The sequence below is a fragment of the Pseudorasbora parva genome, chromosome 7, assembly GCF_024679245.1.
Source record: "Pseudorasbora parva isolate DD20220531a chromosome 7, ASM2467924v1, whole genome shotgun sequence".
Taxonomy (NCBI): domain Eukaryota; kingdom Metazoa; phylum Chordata; class Actinopteri; order Cypriniformes; family Gobionidae; genus Pseudorasbora; species Pseudorasbora parva.
Genome location: NC_090178.1, coordinates 111,294 through 131,264, shown reverse-complemented (window position 1 = coordinate 131,264; position 19,971 = coordinate 111,294). Strand labels below are relative to the sequence as shown.

At 42.2% G+C, this 19,971-nt stretch overlaps 2 protein-coding genes across 2 annotated transcripts in view; both read left to right on the top strand.

The window, feature by feature from the left end:
• The first annotated feature begins 1,430 nt into the window (after positions 1-1,430).
• Positions 1,431-7,342, top strand: LOC137083484 (uncharacterized). The gene is made up of 4 exons (XM_067449434.1): positions 1,431-1,455; positions 2,127-2,215; positions 5,546-6,280; positions 7,337-7,342. Exons 1-4 carry the CDS (start codon positions 1,431-1,433, stop codon positions 7,340-7,342), a joined length of 855 nt encoding a protein of 284 aa, XP_067305535.1.
• Positions 7,343-14,921: 7,579 nt separating this feature from the next.
• The window catches only part of fzd6 (frizzled class receptor 6), a 30,937-nt gene continuing 25,887 nt past the window's right edge, over positions 14,922-19,971 (top strand). Inside the window, exons 1-2 of the mRNA XM_067447721.1 lie at positions 14,922-15,061; positions 15,413-15,667. Of these exons, the coding sequence (XP_067303822.1) occupies positions 15,488-15,667 (180 nt within the window). The 5' untranslated portion in view covers positions 14,922-15,061; positions 15,413-15,487. The remainder of the gene's footprint in view (positions 15,062-15,412; positions 15,668-19,971) is intronic.

The window sequence follows — 19,971 nt, the reverse complement described above, 5'->3', positions numbered from 1 at the left end:
ACACACACACACACACACACACACACACACACACACACACTCCAGAGATCGCTCTATTAAACACACACACACTCCAGAGATCGCTCTATTAAACACACACACACTCCAGAGATCGCTCTATTAAACACACACACACACACTCCAGAGATCGCTCTATTAAACACACACACACACACACACACTCCAGAGATCGCTCTATTAAACACACACACACTCCAGAGATCGCTCTATTAAACACACACACACACACACACACTCCAGAGATTGCTCTATTAAACACACACACACACACACACACTCCAGAGATAGCTCTATTAAACACACACACACACACACACTCCAGAGATCGCTCTATTAAACACACACACACACACACACTCCAGAGATCGCTCTATTAAACACACACACACACACACACACACACTCCAGAGATCGCTCTATTAAACACACACACACACACACACTCCAGAGATAGCTCTATTAAACACACACACACACACACACACACACACACACACACACACACTCCAGAGATCGCTCTATTAAACACACACACACACACACACTGCAGAGATAGCTCTATTAAACACACACACACACACACCAGAGATCGCTCTATTAAACACACACACACTCCAGAGATAGCTCTATTAAACACACACACACACACACACACACTCCAGAGATCGCTCTATTAAACACACACACACACACACACTCCAGAGATCGCTCTATTAAACACACACACACACCAGAGATCGCTCTATTAAACACAAGAGATCGCTCTATTAAACACACACACACTCCAGAGATCGCTCTACTAAACACACACACACACACACTCACACAGAAGCTGTGCCCCAAAGTGAAGGGTGCGCGCTTCGAAGTGCACGAAATGCATGAAGGGCGAACCGAGGGACAGGGTTGCCAGGTCTGAATAATAAAACCCTTACAATTGTTATTCAAAAGTATCGGAATCACGGCCAGAATGCGGCGCGCGGGCGGTAGAAATATTGCTTAAGTAAAGATAACTTAACCTGTGGACTATAGGCTACAAACCCCCCAAAGCAACAGAAGCCTGAATGCAGCCCCATTCCAGACTTGGCAACAATGAACCAAGCGTCGTTAATGGCCTAGCGGGTTGTGACAACCATAGATATAATATACATAGACGCCTCATAGACTGACGCTGCCTATTGGAGCGGACCTATCAGTGCGGCGCCATCTTGGATGGGTCCCCAATGCGATTTCTACTGAGGAAGATGTATTCTCAACTGCTATGATCATAAGTTCCCGAGTTTTCACCGGATTTTCACACGGTTCGGTTTGTTACAAAATGCAGAGACTCAGTTATGATACAGGACGCGGTCACACACTGAAAAATGCTTTCATGAAGAAAGACTTTGTATTACGAGCTTTAACTAAGACATATGGAGGACTATGACATTGATACATGTATAAATGAATGATTTTTATATTTTTATAAAGAAACGAGTTTGTTCATTTGAATTTACTTCTCTCTCACACACGCACACATACACACACACACACACACACACCAGCTCAGTATTATTATTTTGTAAAGGCCTGAAGGAACCGTCATAACTCAGGGTCATTCCAGCATCTTACAGTACCCTGTCAGGACTGCGGCGCTGAAATCCTTTAATAGAGCAGTTCTGCACAGCTTCCTGCGTATGCTTGCCCTCTTTAACCCCAGAGTAGTTCATTTTGCGATGTGGTGCAGCCTTACTTTGTGAAATACAGACACCACAAATGACACAAGCATGATAATGACATACATGATAATGATGTATAAATTGTAAAATAACCTAAATTATTGTTCAATCTTGGATAGATGCACTATTACAGTTTTTTTCAATTGTTTACACGCAATTTTGAGTTCTTTTTGAAAAAAATATAAATCACAATTATCCAAAGACCACAATCAATTAGCAAAATTGCTAGATTGTTTGCAAAATGACACACTTCAGTCAAAACATATACACATATCTGTGAAAATGCTATTTGTTTTCATTTAACCAACACAGTCATCAGTGATCATACACTATTGCAGCCAGTTTCACACTGCTGTGATAAATAACACATTTGTAACTGTGGTGTGACAGGCAGCGGGGCGAGGGACCGCGAGAGCGGGCCGGTGATGAGTGTTATCGAGGGCCAGCTGCGTGGCACACCGGTCTCGTCTCGCGGCCATGTGACGGGAGCATATAAGGAGGAGCAAGAGCTGCGGAAGACGAGAGAGGACCAGGCCTGGATTTTATTTTATGGTTTGTTTATGTGGTTGTGGGCAGTCGTCCGTGAGGGGCTGCCCACGGTTTTACTTTCATTTTGTTTGTTTATTTTGAATAAATGTTGTTAAACGTTCGCCAGTTCCCGCCTCCTTCCTTCCATCCACGAACTTCATTACAGTAAAAAAAAAAAAAGATTTTTGGCCAGACATTCTTACTGTATGTAAGAGATAATTTAGGTGACAAAAAATAGTGAGAAACTCACAACATTATTCATGATTTGTTTTGAGATATAAGGAGAATGTAGACAAATACTGTAGGCTTACTATAACCTTACCAAGCACTCCACAACACTTGATGCTGCAGACTGAATATTTCAAGTATTTATTTCAATACTTACAGTATTTCTAACCATAATCAGTTACAGTAATCAACCAACAATGATATCAATTACTGTAAACAAATAAAATCTATAGACAAATAAAAATTACTGCATGAATTACAGTACATACACTTCAACTCTGAAGAAAAGTAAAGTAAAAGTAAACAGAAATGAAAGAAAACTACTGTAAAAGCAACAAGAATACTGTAACTATCCGTCTCTCCGTCTGGCTGGATCAGGCCATAAGATTTCATCCACATCACAGGCTATGTCTTCATTGGCAAGGCACCGTTGGAAGAATCGCCTGGTGTGACGAATCCACCCCTGCACTGAAGCGGCTTCAATAAGATCACATGCCTGCTCCATGGCCTGAATGAGGGGCAGACGGTCAAAGGGCCGCAGGTCATTTACCTTCCACCGCCACGCTGAAAAAAATTATTCTCTAGGATTCAGGAAGGGGGAGTATGGGGGAAGGTATAAAACTTCAAAATCAGGGTGATCATGGAACCAGTTCTGGACCAGAGCAGCCCGATGAAATGAGACATTGTCCCAAACAACAATGTACCGCATCTGGTCCACTTGGTGTAATGCTGTGACAATCTCATGCAATCGCTCAAGAAATGCAAGTATCAGATTTGCATTATAGGGTCCCAGATTTGCATGGTGGAGGACGGAGGACCCCATTTTGTGTGATAGCAGCGCAAAGGGTGATGTTACCCCCTCGCTGCCCTGGCACATTGGTGATTGCCCTGCGCCCAGTTACATTTCTCCCTCTTCTTGTTTTTGCAAGGTTAAATCCAGCCTCATCCACATGTATAAATTTATGTTGAATTTCAGCAGCATCCATTTGCAAGACTCTCTGAAACACATTAAAGAAAATAGGATGCTATTCAATATCTATAGCACAGTATTTTTTTGTGACAGAACATTATGAGCAGTGCATGATAGCACACCATAGTCAGATGAACAATGCATACCTCCACATACTCATTGCGCAGATGTTTCACTCTCTCTGAATTTCTGTCAAATGGTACCCGATACAGTTGCTTCATGTATATTTGATTTTTCTTTAGGATTCGACCTAATGTTGACAGAGAGACTCGTTGGATGTTATTGAAAATATTGTCATCATTGATGATATTGGCTTGGATTTCTCGTAGCCTGATACAATTATTGGCCAAAACCATGTTCACAATGGCGGCCTCTTGTGCACGACTAAACATAAATAAATAAATATATATATATATATATATATATATATATATATATATATATATATATATATATATATATATATATATATGCAGCCTACTGTCAAATGTCACAGTAAACAATATTGATAATACAAGCTTCAGTTTCAATGTATACTGTGTGGTTAGCTCACCTGTTTTCTCAATGAAATGTCCGAATTACTGACGCAACAGTATTTCTGCTGAGATTTGGTTGAACTCTTTGTCCAGCTTCCATCAGTGTCAGTCCATGGTTGATAACATGGTCAATAAGTGTTGCACAGATTTCTCGAGTCAAATTTGGTCCTCGTCTTCTTTGTTCAGGTTCTATCACCTCTTCAAGTACATGCGTTCATGAGCTCAAGGCTAGATTATTGTAATGCTCTACTGGGTGGTTGCCCTGCTCGCTTAATAAACAAACTCCAGCTAGTCCAAACCGCAGGCTCCACTGGCTCCCTATTAAACATCGCAGACATTTTAAAATCCTGCTTATTACTCAAAGCACTAAATAGTTTAGCTCCAGTACTTAAGCGAGCTCTTAACACATTATACTCCATCACGTCTACTGCGGTCTCTAAACTCTGGCCAGTTGATAATACCTAGAATATCTAAATCAACTGCAGGCGGTCGATCATTTTCCTATTTAGCTCCTAAACTGTGGAATAGTCTTCCTAGCATTGTTCGGGAAGCAGACACACTCTGTCAGTTTAAATCTAGACTAAAAACACATCTCTTTACTATGGCATACACACAGAACATTATTAACTTTCATTATTCAGATCAATTGACTGATTGTTAGGCTGCATTAACTAGGTCAGCCGGAACCGGGAACACTTCCCATAACACCTGATGTACTCGTTACATCATAAAAAGAGTGACATCTACGCTAATGTTAGTCTCTCTGTTTATCCCGAGGTTTATCCCGGATCTGGGCCCTGTCCGGATCGGATGGTGGACCTGCCTGGACATGACCAGCTCATCCTGGAGTGTCTGCTGAGCCGTGTCAAATGGTGTCTCCTCCGACTTTGCCTCACTGGCACGACATGCTCAAAACCCGTCTCCGGCGCAATAATTCCGATCTTTCATGTATTCATACTCTTGTGTAATCGACGCCCCATCCCATCATTTATTTCCAAATAAATCTGTCTCTTCCGTGATACCCTGAAAATTTTGAATAATCCGATCTAATATGATTTCCGACCTGTAAGGTTGCCAGAATAATAATCTTACACGGTGTGTTAATAGGCCAGAGGAGAACTGGCACCCCGACTGAGTCTGGTTTCTCCCAAGGTTTATTTTTCTCCATCACGCCCTGATGGAGTTTTGGTTCCTTGCCACTGTCGCCTTTGGCTTGGCTTGCTCAGTTGGGGACACTAAAAATATGATTAAAGTTATTCAACTTATTATACAAATAAAATATATGAATTAGGTCTTATTTAATTCTATAAACTATAATACTGATCTGCCAACATTGTCGCTATATGATAAATTAAAATAAGCTGATAACATCACTGTTTTCTCCAGTACGACTGTACAGCCAAATCTAATTTTGTCGCAATATTATCCTGTTTGACACTGTGAAGCTGCTTTGACACAATCGTGATTGTAAAAGCGCTATATAAATAAAGTTGATTGATTGATTGATTGATTGATTCAAGTCCTTCTCTACCTCTTCCTCTACCTAGGTGTCTTCCTCTACCTCTGTCTCCTTCTCCTCTTCCTCTTCCTCTTCCTCTTCCTCTTCCTCCTTCTCCTCTACCTCTGTCTCCTTCTCCTCTTCCTCTTCCTCCTTCTCCTCTACCTCTGTCTCCTTCTCCTCTTCCTCTTCCTCCTTCTCCTCTACCTCTGTCTCCTTCTCCTCTTCCTCTTCCTCCTTCTCCTCTACCTCTGTCTCCTTCTCCTCTTCCTCTTCCTCCTTCTCCTCTACCTATGCCTCTTCCTCTACCTCCTTCTCCTCTACCTCTGTCTCCTTCTCCTCTTCCTCTTCCTCCTTCTCCTCTACCTATGCCTCTTCCTCTTCCTCCTTCTCCTCTACCTATGCCTCTTCCTCTTCCTCTACCTCCTTCTCCTCTACCTATGCCTCTTCCTCTTCCTCCTTCTCCTCTACCTATGCCTCTTCCTCTATCTCCTTCTCCTCTACCTATGCCTCTTCCTCTTCCTCTTCCTCCTTCTCCTCTACCTATGCCTCTTCCTCTTCCTCCTTCTCCTCTACCTATGCCTCTTCCTCTATCTCCTTCTCCTCTACCTATGCCTCTTCCTCTATCTCCTTCTCCTCTACCTATGCCTCTTCCTCTTCCTCCTTCTCCTCTACCTATGCCTCTTCCTCTTCCTCCTTCTCCTCTACCTATGCCTCTTCCTCTATCTCCTTCTCCTTCTCCTCTACCTATGCCTCTTCCTCTACCTCCTTCTCCTCTACCTATGCCTCTTCCTCTTCCTCCTTCTCCTCTACCTATGCCTCTTCCTCTTCCTCTTCCTCTTCCTCCTTCTCCTCTACCTATGCCTCTTCCTCTTCCTCCTTCTCCTCTACCTATGCCTCTTCCTCTTCCTCCTTCTACTCTACCTATGCCTCTTCCTCTTCCTCCTTCTACTCTACCTATGCCTCTTCCTCTACCTCCTTCTCCTCTACCTATGCCTCTTCCTCTTCCTCCTTCTCCTCTACCTATGCCTCTTCCTCTACCTCCTTCTCCTCTACCTATGCCTCTTCCTCTTCCTCCTTCTCCTCTACCTATGCCTCTTCCTCTTCCTCCTTCTACTCTACCTATGCCTCTTCCTCTTCCTCTACCTCCTTCTCCTCTACCTATGCCTCTTCCTCTTCCTCCTTCTACTCTACCTATGCCTCTTCCTCTTCCTCCTTCTCCTCTACCTATGCCTCTTCCTCTTCCTCCTTCTACTCTACCTATGCCTCTTCCTCTTCCTCCTTCTCCTCTACCTATGCCTCTTCCTCTACCTCCTTCTCCTCTACCTATGCCTCTTCCTCTTCCTCCTTCTCCTCTACCTATGCCTCTTCCTCTTCCTCCTTCTACTCTACCTATGCCTCTTCCTCTACCTCCTTCTCCTCTACCTATGCCTCTTCCTCTTCCTCCTTCTCCTCTACCTATGCCTCTTCCTCTTCCTCCTTCTCCTCTACCTATGCCTCTTCCTCTACCTCCTTCTCCTCTACCGCCTTCATCTCCTCTTTGAGCTCCCCCTCTCATTCTCATTCTCATTCTCACCCTTCTTCTTCTTCTTCTTCTTCTTCTTCTTCTTCTTCTTCTTCTTCTTCTTCTTCTTCTAACTCCTTCCATTTTTGTTGAAGACAGGTGAACTCACCTGCTGCCTTTTATAGCACACCTGAGTGCTGCGTTTTCAAATTAGCAAATGTGTGCTTCCACACCTGGTAGATGTGTTTATCCAATTCGTTCATTAGTGTGGTAATTGGCAATCCGGTGCTTTGTAATTACAAGGAAGTAACCTCACAATCCTTATCTGTGTCTAAGGTGTGAAAATGTGTGTAGAGTTTTACAAATCACTGTGTGTAATGTTTTTGCAAAAATGGTGAAGCAGACATTGTGTGTAATGTTGTGCAAATCTGTGGAGGTGTTTTGCTCATTGGAGTAAAATTTTGCTAATTGTGTGGAAATTTTAATTTTAGTGTGAAACAATCGTAAAAAACTGTAAAAGGTTCTCCACGCATCCTGCTTATCATTATTTACAGGCCTCCAAAGTACTCTCCAGCCTTTATTGAGGAATTTACAGAACTGTTATCAATAATTTCCTCAGAGTTTGACTGTTTTGCTATTGCTGGGGATTTTAACATTCACATAGACAATATTGAATCCAGTACAACAAAAGAGCTCATGACTGTTCTTAACACTTTTGATTTGACACAGCATGTAAATGGACCCACACACAATCGTGGACACACTCTAGATTTACTTATCAGTAAGGGTCTAAACATTTCATCAATTGTTATTAAGGATGTGGCACTGTCTGATCATTTCTGTATTTTCTTTGACATATCAATCTCTCCTGCCATTGAAGCTAGATCTGTCTCTGTCAAAAAGAGATACTTAAATGAGAACACTAATGTGCTGTTTATGAAGGCTTTATCTCTAACACCAAGCATATCTGCAGACTCTGTTGATTTTCTCCTTGACTCCTTTAACTCAAAAGTTAAGAGTGTAATTGATGATATTGCTCCTCTGAAAGTCAGGAAAAAGAGTACCAAACAAAAAACACCATGGAGAAACTCAACAGCAATACAAATAATGAAAAGACAATGCAGAAAATCTGAACGAAAGTGGCGGAAGACAAAACTTGTAGTCCATTATAACATCTATAAAGACACCCTTCATGCTTTCAAAGTTGAACTAGGCAAAGCTAGACAGACATTCTTCTCAAATATTATAAACAGAAACATTAACAACACGCGCACTCTTTTTGCTACTGTCGAGAGACTAACAAACCCCCCGAGTCAGACTCCTAGTGAAATGCTCTCAGACAGTAAGTGCAGTGAGTTTGCTTCCTACTTCTCCGAGAAAATCAATAATATCAGAAAGGCGATCAGCACATCCTCTAGTTGCTCTGGGGTCAGTCAGATCATACCAAACCCTCGGAAAATTACCATGTCAGATTTCGACGCTATTGACTGCAAAATTTTAGAAGACAGCATCTTAAAACATCAACCTGCGCCCTAGACACACTCCCCACTTCTTTTTTCAAAAGTGTGTTTAGCTGTTTGGAAGCAGATCTCCTAGAAGTGGTAAACTCCTCACTTCTCTACGGGACTTTTCCAACCGCCCTTAAAACTGCAATAGTTAAGCCTCTTCTGAAAAAGAGAAATCTGGATAACTCCATACTGAGCAACTACAGACCAATCTCAAATCTCCCCTTCATAGGCAAAATCATCGAAAAAGTTGTTTTCAATCATTTGAACAAATTCTTAAACTCAAACGGATACTTTGACAATTTTCAATCTGGTTTCCGACCGCATCACAGTACAGAGACAGCGCTCATAAAGATTATAAATGATATTCGCTTAAACACTGATACAGGCAAAACATCAATTCTGGTACAACTGGATCTCAGTGCTGCATTCGACACTGTTGACCACAACATACTTCTAGACAGACTGGAAAACTGGGTTGGGCTTTCTGGGATGGTCCTCAGATGGTTCAGGTCATACTTAGAAGGGAGAGGTTATTATGGGATGGTCCTCAAATGGTTCAGGTCTTAGAAGGGAGAGGTTATTATGGGATGGTCCTCAAATGGTTCAGGTCTTAGAAGGGACAGGTTATTATGTGAGTATAGGAGACCATAAGTCTGAGTGGACGTCCATGACATGCGGAGTCCCGCAAGGGTCAATTCTAGCACCTCTCCTGTTTAACCTGTATATGCTGCCACTGAGCCAAATAATGAAAAATAACAATATTGCTTACCACAGCTATGCTGACGACACCCAGCTCTACTTAGCACTGTCACCTAATGACTACAGCCCCATTGACTCGCTGTGCAAATGCATTGATGAAGTTAACAACTGGATGTGCCGAAACTATCTTCAGTTAAACAAAGACAAAACTGAAATCACTACATTTGGGAACAAAGATGAAATTCTCAAGGTGAACGCATATCTTGAGGCTAAAGGCCTGATAACAAAAAATCAAGTCAGGAATCTTGGAGTGATTTTGGAGTCAGACCTGAGTTTCAGTAGTCATGTCAAAGCAATAACTAAATCAGCATACTATCATCTGAAAAATATTGCAAGGATTAGATGTTTTGTCTCCAGGCAAGACTTAGAGAAACTGGTTCATGCTTTCATCACCAGTAGGGTGGACTATTGTAACGGCCTTCTCACCGGCCTTCCCAAAAAGACCATTAGACAGCTGCAGCTCATACAGAACGCTGCTGCCAGGATTCTGAGCAGAACCAGAAAATATGACCATATCACACCAGTCCTCAGGTCTTTACACTGGCTTCCAGTTACATTTAGGATCGACTTTAAAGTTCTATTACTTGTTTATAAATCACTCAATGAGCTAGGACCTCAATACATCGCAGATATGCTGATTAAATACAAACCCAACAGATCACTCAGATCAGCAGGATCAAGTCAGTTAGAAATACCAAGAGTTCACTCAAAGCAAGGAGAGTCTGCCTTTAGCTATTATCAATCAATCAATCAACTTTATTTATATAGCGCTTTTACAATCACGATTGTGTCAAAGCAGCTTCACAGTGTCAAACAGGGTAATATTGCGACAAAATTAGATTTGGCTGTACAGCCGTACTGGAGAAAACAGTGATGTTATCAGCTTATTTTAATTTATCATATAGCGACAATGTTGGCAGATCAGTATTATAGTTTATAGAATTAAATAAGACCTAATTCATATATTTTATTTGTATAATAAGTTGAATAACTTTAATCATATTTTTAGTGTCCCCAACTGAGCAAGCCAAGCCAAAGGCGACAGTGGCAAGGAACCAAAACTCCATCAGGGCGTGATGGAGAAAAATAAACCTTGGGAGAAACCAGACTCAGTCGGGGTGCCAGTTCTCCTCTGGCCTATTAACACACCGTGTAAGATTATTATTCTGGCAACCTTACAGGTCGGAAATCATATTAGATCGGATTATTAAAAATTTTCAGGGTATCACGGAAGAGACAGATTTATTTAGGATGGGGCGTCGATTACACAAGAGTATGAATACATGAAAGATCGGAATTATTGCGCCGAAGACGGGTTTTGAGCATGTCGTGCCAGTGAGGCAAATTCGGAGGAGACACCATTTGACACGGCTCAGCAGACACTCCAGGATGAGCTGGTCATGTCCAGGCAGGTCCACCATCCGATCCGGACAGGGCCCAGATCCGGGATAAACCTCGGGATAAACAGAGAGACTAACATTAGCGTAGATGTCACTCTTTTTATGATGTAACGAGTACATCAGGTGTTATGGGAAGTGTTCCCGGTTCCGGCTGACCTAGTTAATGCAGCCTAACAATCAGTCAATTGATCTGAATAATGAGAGTTAATAATGTTCTATGTGTATGCCATAGTAAAGAGATGTGTTTTTAGTCTAGATTTAAACTGACAGAGTGTGTCTGCTTCCCGAACAATGCTAGGAAGACTATTCCACAATTTAGGAGCTAAATAGGAAAATGATCGACCGCCTGCAGTTGATTTAGATATTCTAGGTATTATCAACTGGCCAGAGTTTTGAGACCGCAATCGACGTGATGGGGTATAATGCGTTAAGAGCTCGCTTAAGTACCGGGGAGCTAAACTATTTAGTGCTTTGTAAGTAATAAGCAAGATTTTAAAATGTATGCGATGTTTAATAGGGAGCCAGTGCAGTGTTGACAGAACTGGACTAATATGATCATACTTCCTGGTTCTAGTAAGAACTCTAGCTGCTGCATTTTGGACTAGCTGGAGTTTGTTTATTAAGCGAGCAGGGCAACCACCCAGTAGAGCATTACAATAATCTAGCCTTGAGCTCATGAACGCATGTACTAACTGTTCAGCATTTTGCATTGAAAGCATGTGCCGTAATTTAGATATATTTTTAAGATGATAGAATGCGGTTTTACAGATGCTAGAAACGTGGCTTTCAAATGAAAGATTGGTATCAAAGAGCACACCCAGGTTCCTCACTGACGACGAGGGCTTGACAGAGCAGTCATCAAGTGTTAGACAGTATTCTCGGTTACTACTTGTGGAGCTTTTCTGTCCAACAATTAAAAATTCAGTTTTATCTGAATTAAGTTGCAGAAAATTACTATTCATCCAATTTTTTATATCAGCTATGCATTCTGTTAATCTTGTGAATTGGTAGGTTTCATCAGGGCGTGAGGAAATATAGAGCTGAGTATCGTCAGCATAACAATGAAAACTAACGCCATGTTTCCTAATGATATCTCCCAGTGGAGCATATACAGGGTGAAGAGCAGCGGTCCTAACACTGAGCCTTGCGGTACCCCATACTGAACTTGTGATCGGTGTGACATCTCTTCATTTACTGCTACAAACTGATAACGGTCAGATAAGTGCGATTTAAACCATGCCAAAGCAGTTCCACTAACGCCAACATAATTTTCGATTCTATTCAGAAGAATATTGTGATCGATAGTATCAAATGCAGCGCTAAGATCGAGTAACACTAATAGAGAGATACAACCACGATCAGATGATAAGAGTAAATCATTTGTAACTCTAATTAGAGCAGTCTCAGTGCTATGATACGGTCTAAATCCTGACTGGAAATCCTCACATATACCATTTCTTTCTAAAAAAGAACATAATTGTGAAGACACGGCCTTTTCTAGTATTTTTGATAGAAACGGTAGATTCGAGATTGGCCTGTAATTGACTAATTCTTTAGGATCAAGTTGTGTTTTTTTAATAAGTGGTTTAATTATAGCCAACTTAAAAGTTTTCGGTACATATCCTAATGTCAAAGATGAATTAATGATATTAAGCAGAGGATCTATGACCTCTGGAAGTATCTCTTTTAATAGCCTAGTCGGTATAGGGTCAAGCATACATGTTGTTGATTTTGATGATTTTACGAGTTTAGCCAGTTCTTCTCCTCCTATAGCAGTGAATGAGTGTGTGTGTGTGTGTGTGTGTGTGTGTGTGTGTGTGTGTGTGTTCTCCTATAGTAGTGAATGAGTGTAATTTTTCCTCAGTGACCCTACAATGCTCTGTCTGAAGTGATACTGTAATAGACGGCTGCATGGTTATAATTTTATTCCTAATATTATCAATCTTACTAGTAAAGAAGTTCATAAAGTCATTACTGCTGTGTTGTTTACAAACATCAGAAGCGGAAGCTTTATTTTTTGATAATTTAGCCACTGTATCGAATAAATACTTAGGGTTGTGTTTGTTTTCTTCTAAAAGAGATGAGAAATAAGCAGATCTAGCAGTTTTTATGGCCTTTCTGTATGCAATCATGCTCTCTTTCCACAAATTGCGAAAAACCTCTAGTTTTGTTTTCTTCCAGCTGCGCTCCATTTTTCTGGCTGCTGTTTTAAGGGCCCGAGTGTGCTCGTTGTACCACGGCGTTGGATTATTTGCTTTAATCTTCTTTAAGCGCCGGGGAGCAACTATGTCTAAAGTGCTAGTAAGGATAGAGTCCATAGTTTCGGTTGCAGCATCAAGTTCATCTTGGCTATCTGTAATGCTGAGGAGATGGAACTGATGAGGAAGATTATGGACAAAGCAATCTTTAGTCGCAGCGGTTATCGTCCTACCATATTTGAAGCGAGGGGATGGCTTTGCAGCCTTAGGTAAATTAAGTATACATGATATTAGGTAATGATCTGAGATGTCATCGCTCTGCTGCAGAATTTTAACAGTATCAACATTTATTCCATGTGACATTATTAGATCTAAAGTATGATTAAGGCGATGAGTGGGTCCCGATACGTGTTGTCTAACTCCAATAGAGTTTAGAATGTCTCTAAATGCCAATCCCAATGCGTCTTTTTCATCGTCTACGTGGATATTAAAATCCCCAACAATTAGTACTTTATCTACAGCTAATACTAACTCCGATACAAAACCAGCAAATTCTCTGATAAAGTCTGTATTGTGCCCTGGTGGCCTGTATACAGTAGCCAACACAAATGTCAGACGGGATTTATCATTTACACTACACAGCGTTACATAAAGCACCAAAACTTCAAAGGAATTATATTTGAAACTAGACTTCTGAGTAATACTGAAAATATTATTATAAATTACAGCCACACCTCCCCCTTTACCTTTCAGACGTGGCTCATGTTTGTAACAATAATCTCGGGGGGTGCACTCATTTAAAGTAATGTAATCGTCAGGTTTTAGCCAGGTTTCTGTCAAACACAGCACATCTAAGTTATGATCTATAATCATATCATTGACAACAAGCGTTTTTGGCGAAAGGGATCGAATATTCAGCAACCCAAGCTTTATCAATTGTTCATCCGTATTATATCTGTTGTTTATTTGTTGGACATCAATTAAATTTTTACTGTTGAATGGTTTTGATGGTTTTTTGTATTTACTAATTCGGGGAACAGACACAGTCTCTATGTGATAATATCTAGGTGAAAGAGTCTCTATGTGCTGGGATTTAGCTGACTTTGGTGACGTGAGACAGCTAGCAGACGGTTGGTTTAGCCAGTTTGTCTGCTTCCTGACCTGGGCCCCAGTGAGTCAAGGGCCCAGGTATTATGCCAGCCGTAGTTGGAACCGGCTTCCTGAACAGATCAGATGTGCTCCAACAGTCGCCACATTCAAATCCAGACTCAGAACACATCTGTTCAGCTGAGCATTTACTGAATGAGCACTGTGCCACCGTACGTCCGACTGATCGCACCCTATCTTATCTCTTTATTCTTTTTATAATTGTTTTAGTTTACCTTTGTTCTTATCTTTGGTTATTGTTATTTTATATGTTCTTTTGAGTTGAATATGACGAGTGAAAACTGGGTTTGATGGAAATCGTAAGTTTGACAATAAGGTTTGAGTGTGTGTAAATCTGTGGAGGGTATGATGAGTGAGAACGGGTTTAACAAGAAGGTTCCTGAGTAAAAATATGAACGTGTTTGAGAAAGAATTGAAAGAAGAGGTGTTCTAATAAAGATGGTACATGTATGTAGGCTGTAAACTGAAGAATGTCTATTTTTATATCAGACCATTGTGGATCTGACCTTTATTTTATTTTATTATTATTATTATTATTTTTATTATTGTCTTTACAACTGTTTTTAACTATGCTTGTTTTAAAAATTGTATTCGTCCATATGGTACTCTTTTTTCTCATGCATTTGTTGCCACTGTTTTAATTAATTTCTATGTAAAGCACTTTGAATTGCCATTGGGTATGAAATGTGCTATACAAATAAACTTGCCTTGCCTATTACAATTCTCCTCAAAGCGCAGGGAACTAAATACGGGAGTATTTGTACTTACTCCTCGTCTTAATGGCCACAATAAATGAATCAGTTTGCTCTTCACAGTAATAATAATAAACTTTATTTTCTATAGCATAGAAGTGTTAGACATCTGAACTGCGCGAGCTCTCCTGCGCATGCGCGGACAGGAATGGCATTTTCCCGGAGGCACAAACTTCAGGAACGCGCTGGTTTCTCCGCGCACTTCCCGGAGGATTGTTCAGGATATATGGAGGCTTTTAAAACAAGGACACACCCGGAGAATGACCTAGAGGACTGTGTACGTATAGTAAGATATAATCCAATTGTTTAGAACTGGATAGAGATAGTGCGAAAGGAAAAGCTTCGCGTTTGCCCAATACTTTGCCTTCTGAGCTGTTTACGATCCGTTTAGAAGACTAAACACTCCAATAACGTAAACAATCTGTTTAAGACACGCGATGAATGTTGGAACTGTTTCTATCTCTCCTTGTCTCTCTTCATCTGATAATGGAAGAGTTTCCCGGAAACGGGTCCGTTTGTTTACTCCGGTTTGATATAGTTTCAGTAACTATCTACTGGTGATGTATAATGTGACACACGGTATCATACTGTAGTTTGCATGAGTTTATGAAGAGTTTTTGTCTTGCAGATTTCATTCACTCTCAGATCCTCCTGAATCATCTGAACCGACTCGCGAGTCATCTGAGTCGACTCGGGACTCGATATGCGGCTCCTGCTGGTGCTCGGCGCGCTGCTGGCGCTGCTGGGCGCGTGCACGAGCCACACTCTGTTCACATGCGAGCCCGTGCACGTGCAGTGGTGTCATGGCATGCCCTACAACAGCACATTCTTCCCCAACATGCTGGAGCACTACGATCAGGACATCGCCGCAGAGCACATGAAGGTGTGTGTGTGTGTGAGAGAGAGAGAGAGAAAGAGAGAGAGTGTGTGTGTGTGTGTGTGTGAGAGGGAGAGAGAGAGTGTGTGTGTGTGTGTGTGTGTGTGTGAGAGGGAGAGAGAGAGAGTGTGTGTGTGTGTGTGTGAGAGAGAGAGAGAGAGAGCTAAAGAATGACGAGGCTATCGTGTGGGCGGAGCTAAAGAATGATGAGGCATATAGAGTGGGCGGGGCTAAAGAATGACGAGGCGTATCGCGTGGGCGGAGCTAAAGAATGACGAGGCGTATCGAGTGGGCGGAGCTAAAGGATGACGAGCGAACACAAAGCGGTGACGTCCTCAAGCGTGGAGAAACCCATCGCTATCTCAGCTAATACAGATAATGATCCAGAATCAGATCCGGAGGCTGAAATAAACTGAACAGGAGAAGCAGCAGCAGGACGTCCGTCTCTGTGGTGTGGACTGTATTTAGTGGCCTGTCAACATTTGTGTGTGTTTACTCGCAGTTTATGAGGACATGATTCGGTTTATGGACTATTGTATGAGATAAACCTTAGCAGTAGCAAGCAGAACGGTTTAGCACGTCAGACTAGTGTAACGTTATACAGAGAACAGCAATGGAGTCCGTTAGCGCATCTGACTGACGAAGCACGCGATCGTGTCGTTTACTGATGTTTACTCACGCGACGATAGCCGACAGCACAGACATCTGAAGCAGTTTAACTCACCGGCTGCTTCCACAGCAGGACCGAACCTTTATCACTGGGACCGCTCCGTCAGAAACACACTTCTTTGGTATGATTTGGTGAAGTCCTGACAGCAGTGACCGTGGAGATCCACTTTGAGACGCGACTGAAGCGATGTTGTGAAGCTTCCCGTCATTTCTGCGTTCAGATCGGTTCAAATGCAGCGCTGCCTTCCCAGAATGCTGTGCTGAAGCGCTGAAGTCGCTCGACGTCACCCATAGGAATAAAGTGGAGCGCGGCGCGGACTATAACGACAGAAGTGTTCACGGACGACTGGATCTGCAGCTGAGAGTGTGTATGGGCGTGCGTTTCCTCTCTCGCTCTAGTCACGCGCGCGCACCCTACCGGGAGAAGAGCCCGTACGGCCCATACAAGGACCTTCCGCTCTATTAACGTCAAGCCGACCCATACTCGAAAAAAACTCTCCGAAACTTGTGAGAAACCGTCAAACATCAAACGTCCAACATTAGTTTCTGAAACTGTGTCTGTGTTTAGGATGGGAATCCGAGTCTTTAACAGTGGAAAGCTCAGTGTGCAGGAAACAGCATTTCACCGCCCCTTTAACTAATTTAAAATAAGCTAATTCTATTTTGATTCGAGCAGCGACCGTCCCCTTCAGAACTCTTTCTGCATCAACTGGACCAGTACCCAATGTTTTGTTCTTCCTAGTTCTCCAAATTGCCATTTTGGATGATCCCAAAAGGTAATTTAACAAAACCAATTTATTCCGTTCACTGACTTTATACTTTGGGCCACTGATAAAAACTTGATAGGAAAATTCCTCACCCTAACTTTCAAAACAATCCTTTAAAAAATAAGAGACCTCTTAACCTGCCACACTGAATAAACAAATGATCAACCGTTTCATCCGTCCCACAAAAGAGACATTCCCTCCCTACTTCCGGATTCAGGTGCGCCACGTGTCTGTTTGTTGCTCTTATGCCGTAGATGAGTCTCCACTGTAAATCTGCTGTCCGTTTCTCTATAGGAGGCTTGTACAGCGATCTCCAGCATCCTCTAAAGTCTGGCCCTAACACTTCTGGCCACCTCCATGTTCTGACTCTTCTCAAAACAGTCTGATGAGACACTTTAACACACACGACGTATAGAGCCTTTTTGCCAATGTCTTGAAATAATCCCAATGCGGGAGTTTTAAAGGATAAAAAAGTATCTTCATCCTGAATTTCCTGTGCAGCAGAGACTCGTATAGGTGGAAAACTGTGGCCCCGTTCTTCCAAAGGAATTATGCTTCTCTGCATGCTCCAGGCAGCGCTGCACGCACTTCCCTTAACATCTGGTCCAGCAGACGTAAAGAGCGTATCCCTGTGCTGATTTGGATCGAAACTGCCGTCCTCCACTCGTTACCGTCTCTTAGACGTTCGATTTTTAGGCATCCAGCTCTGACCAGACAGTTCCTCACACTGCTTGAAGACAACATTTTTGTTTGTATCAGAGAGTTATGGAACAATGGTTCTCCCAAAAGCCAGTCCTGTGGTCGCAACATGTCTCTGGTCACAATAAAAGTCATATTCCACACTTTAAGCATGGATTGGTAAAAAGAGGTCAAAAGATTCAAATCCAGTTCCTTCACTTTCAGTAAGAACAGCTGTCTGTCATATCCCAGGTTTGATGTTCTCCTTAACGGAGCGCATGCCACATTAGTCCACTCCACGTCCTCTTCATATACTAGTCTCTGCGCTGCTTGTAATCGAAACGTGCAAATCCTGCTTCTGATGTCAATCAGACTTTGTCCGCCCTCATGAGTTGGAAGATATAAAACTGACGCAGGAATCCAATGCTGCCCTGTCCAAAAAAAATCCACCAACTTTCTCTGGATACTTTTTACAAGGTCCTCTGGTGGCTCTAAGGGTGCTTTCACACCTGCCTCATGTAGTTCGGTTGAATCGTACTAGAGTTCGTTTCCCTCTTTGGTGCGGTTCGTTTGGTCAGGTCTGAAAGCAGCAATCGCACTCGGGTGCGCACCAAAAGCGGACCAAACAAGCGTACCGAGACCTCCTTGAAGAGGTGGGACGAACTCTGGAGCGGTTTGTTTGTGGTGAGAACGTGATCCAACCTCGAACAGAACCAACTGCAAAAGTACTGATCATTTTTGGACTGAACCAGCTGCCGTAGCTGCGCTGACATTGTGTGCATGATATTATTACCTGATAGATCGTTGGCAATATTTTCGGAAGATGAGCATGTCAAGAGTTAATAATTAATGCGCCTGCTCTTGAGGTGACGAGCGATGCGCGCTCGCCGTCTGCAGTGCATTAGAGCGGTGTTTTCATGTCGCATCCGCGCTTCATTATAGAAATGTTTTGTTTGCATACTGTGGTAAATACACACCGTGTAGTAGATTATGGCCAGGGACAAAACCAGCCCGCAGTCGTCTCTCCATAGTGTTATTATAGTTTGCTGGCTTTGCGTCTTCTGTTGGAATTTTCCCACACGTAAATTCTGACCAATCGAAAAGCAGTTTAGGAAATACGCCGTGGCCAATGAGTGATGTGGATGTTGTCACGTGCCTGCGTTTTGGTTCGTTTCAACTGGTTCGGACGAAAGCAATCAGTGTGGTGTGAAAAGGAACCAAAAAAGCTGAAAAATGCAACAATGTATAATTGTTTGCCCTTGGTTCTGAACTAGAGATGTGAAAGCACCCCGAGACGCTCAATCGGTGCCATAACATGGAAGCAGCCAGGTTATTTATAACCAAAACTACCCCTGTAGGATAGCTCTGGCAATAGCCATTTCCATTTAGACAACTTAGCAGACACCTTCTCCAGCAAACCCTCCCAGTTCGTAGTCCTATAGATTATTCCTATAGAATAATCCCCCAGGAAGTGGAGGCGGCCCACCATTCTCCCACTGACCAACAATAAAACCATTACTTTTTCCCCAATTTACTTTAGCTGAAGACGCTTTCTCGTAAACATCTAAACACTCACATAATACATTTACATCTTTATGGCTGGTAACAAAGACAGTTACATCATCGGCATAAGCAGACAAAAAGCATCTTGAATCCCTTGGGTCACCTGGAACCATAAAACCCTTTAATTCATTCCTTAATTTACATAAAAGGGGCTCAATTGCTAAACTGTAGAGTTTCCCCGAGAGAGGACACCCCTGCCGAATACCTCTTCCTCAGGCACTGGATAAGTCAGACCAGTCCCCATCTTGAGCATTATTGAAGCACCATTATATAACAAACATATCCATGAAATAAAAACATCCCCAAATCCAGAAGATTCCAAGACCTTCAAGATTCAAGATTCAAGATTCTTTTATTGTCACTATATCAAGTATAGCGAAATTGAGTGCAATCCATTCAGTGCAATCACCTATATTTAGTGCAACTAAAACATTTATATGGCATACACAATATAAAAGAATACACACAAAAACAGTGCAGCTAGGCGAATATTCCACACAGATATTGCACAGTAAGCAGTCCGAACTGCATGATTGACTGATTGTTAGGCTGCATTAACTAGGTCAGCCGGAACCGGGAACACTTCCCATAACACCTGATGTACTCGTTACATCATAAAAAGAGTGACATCTA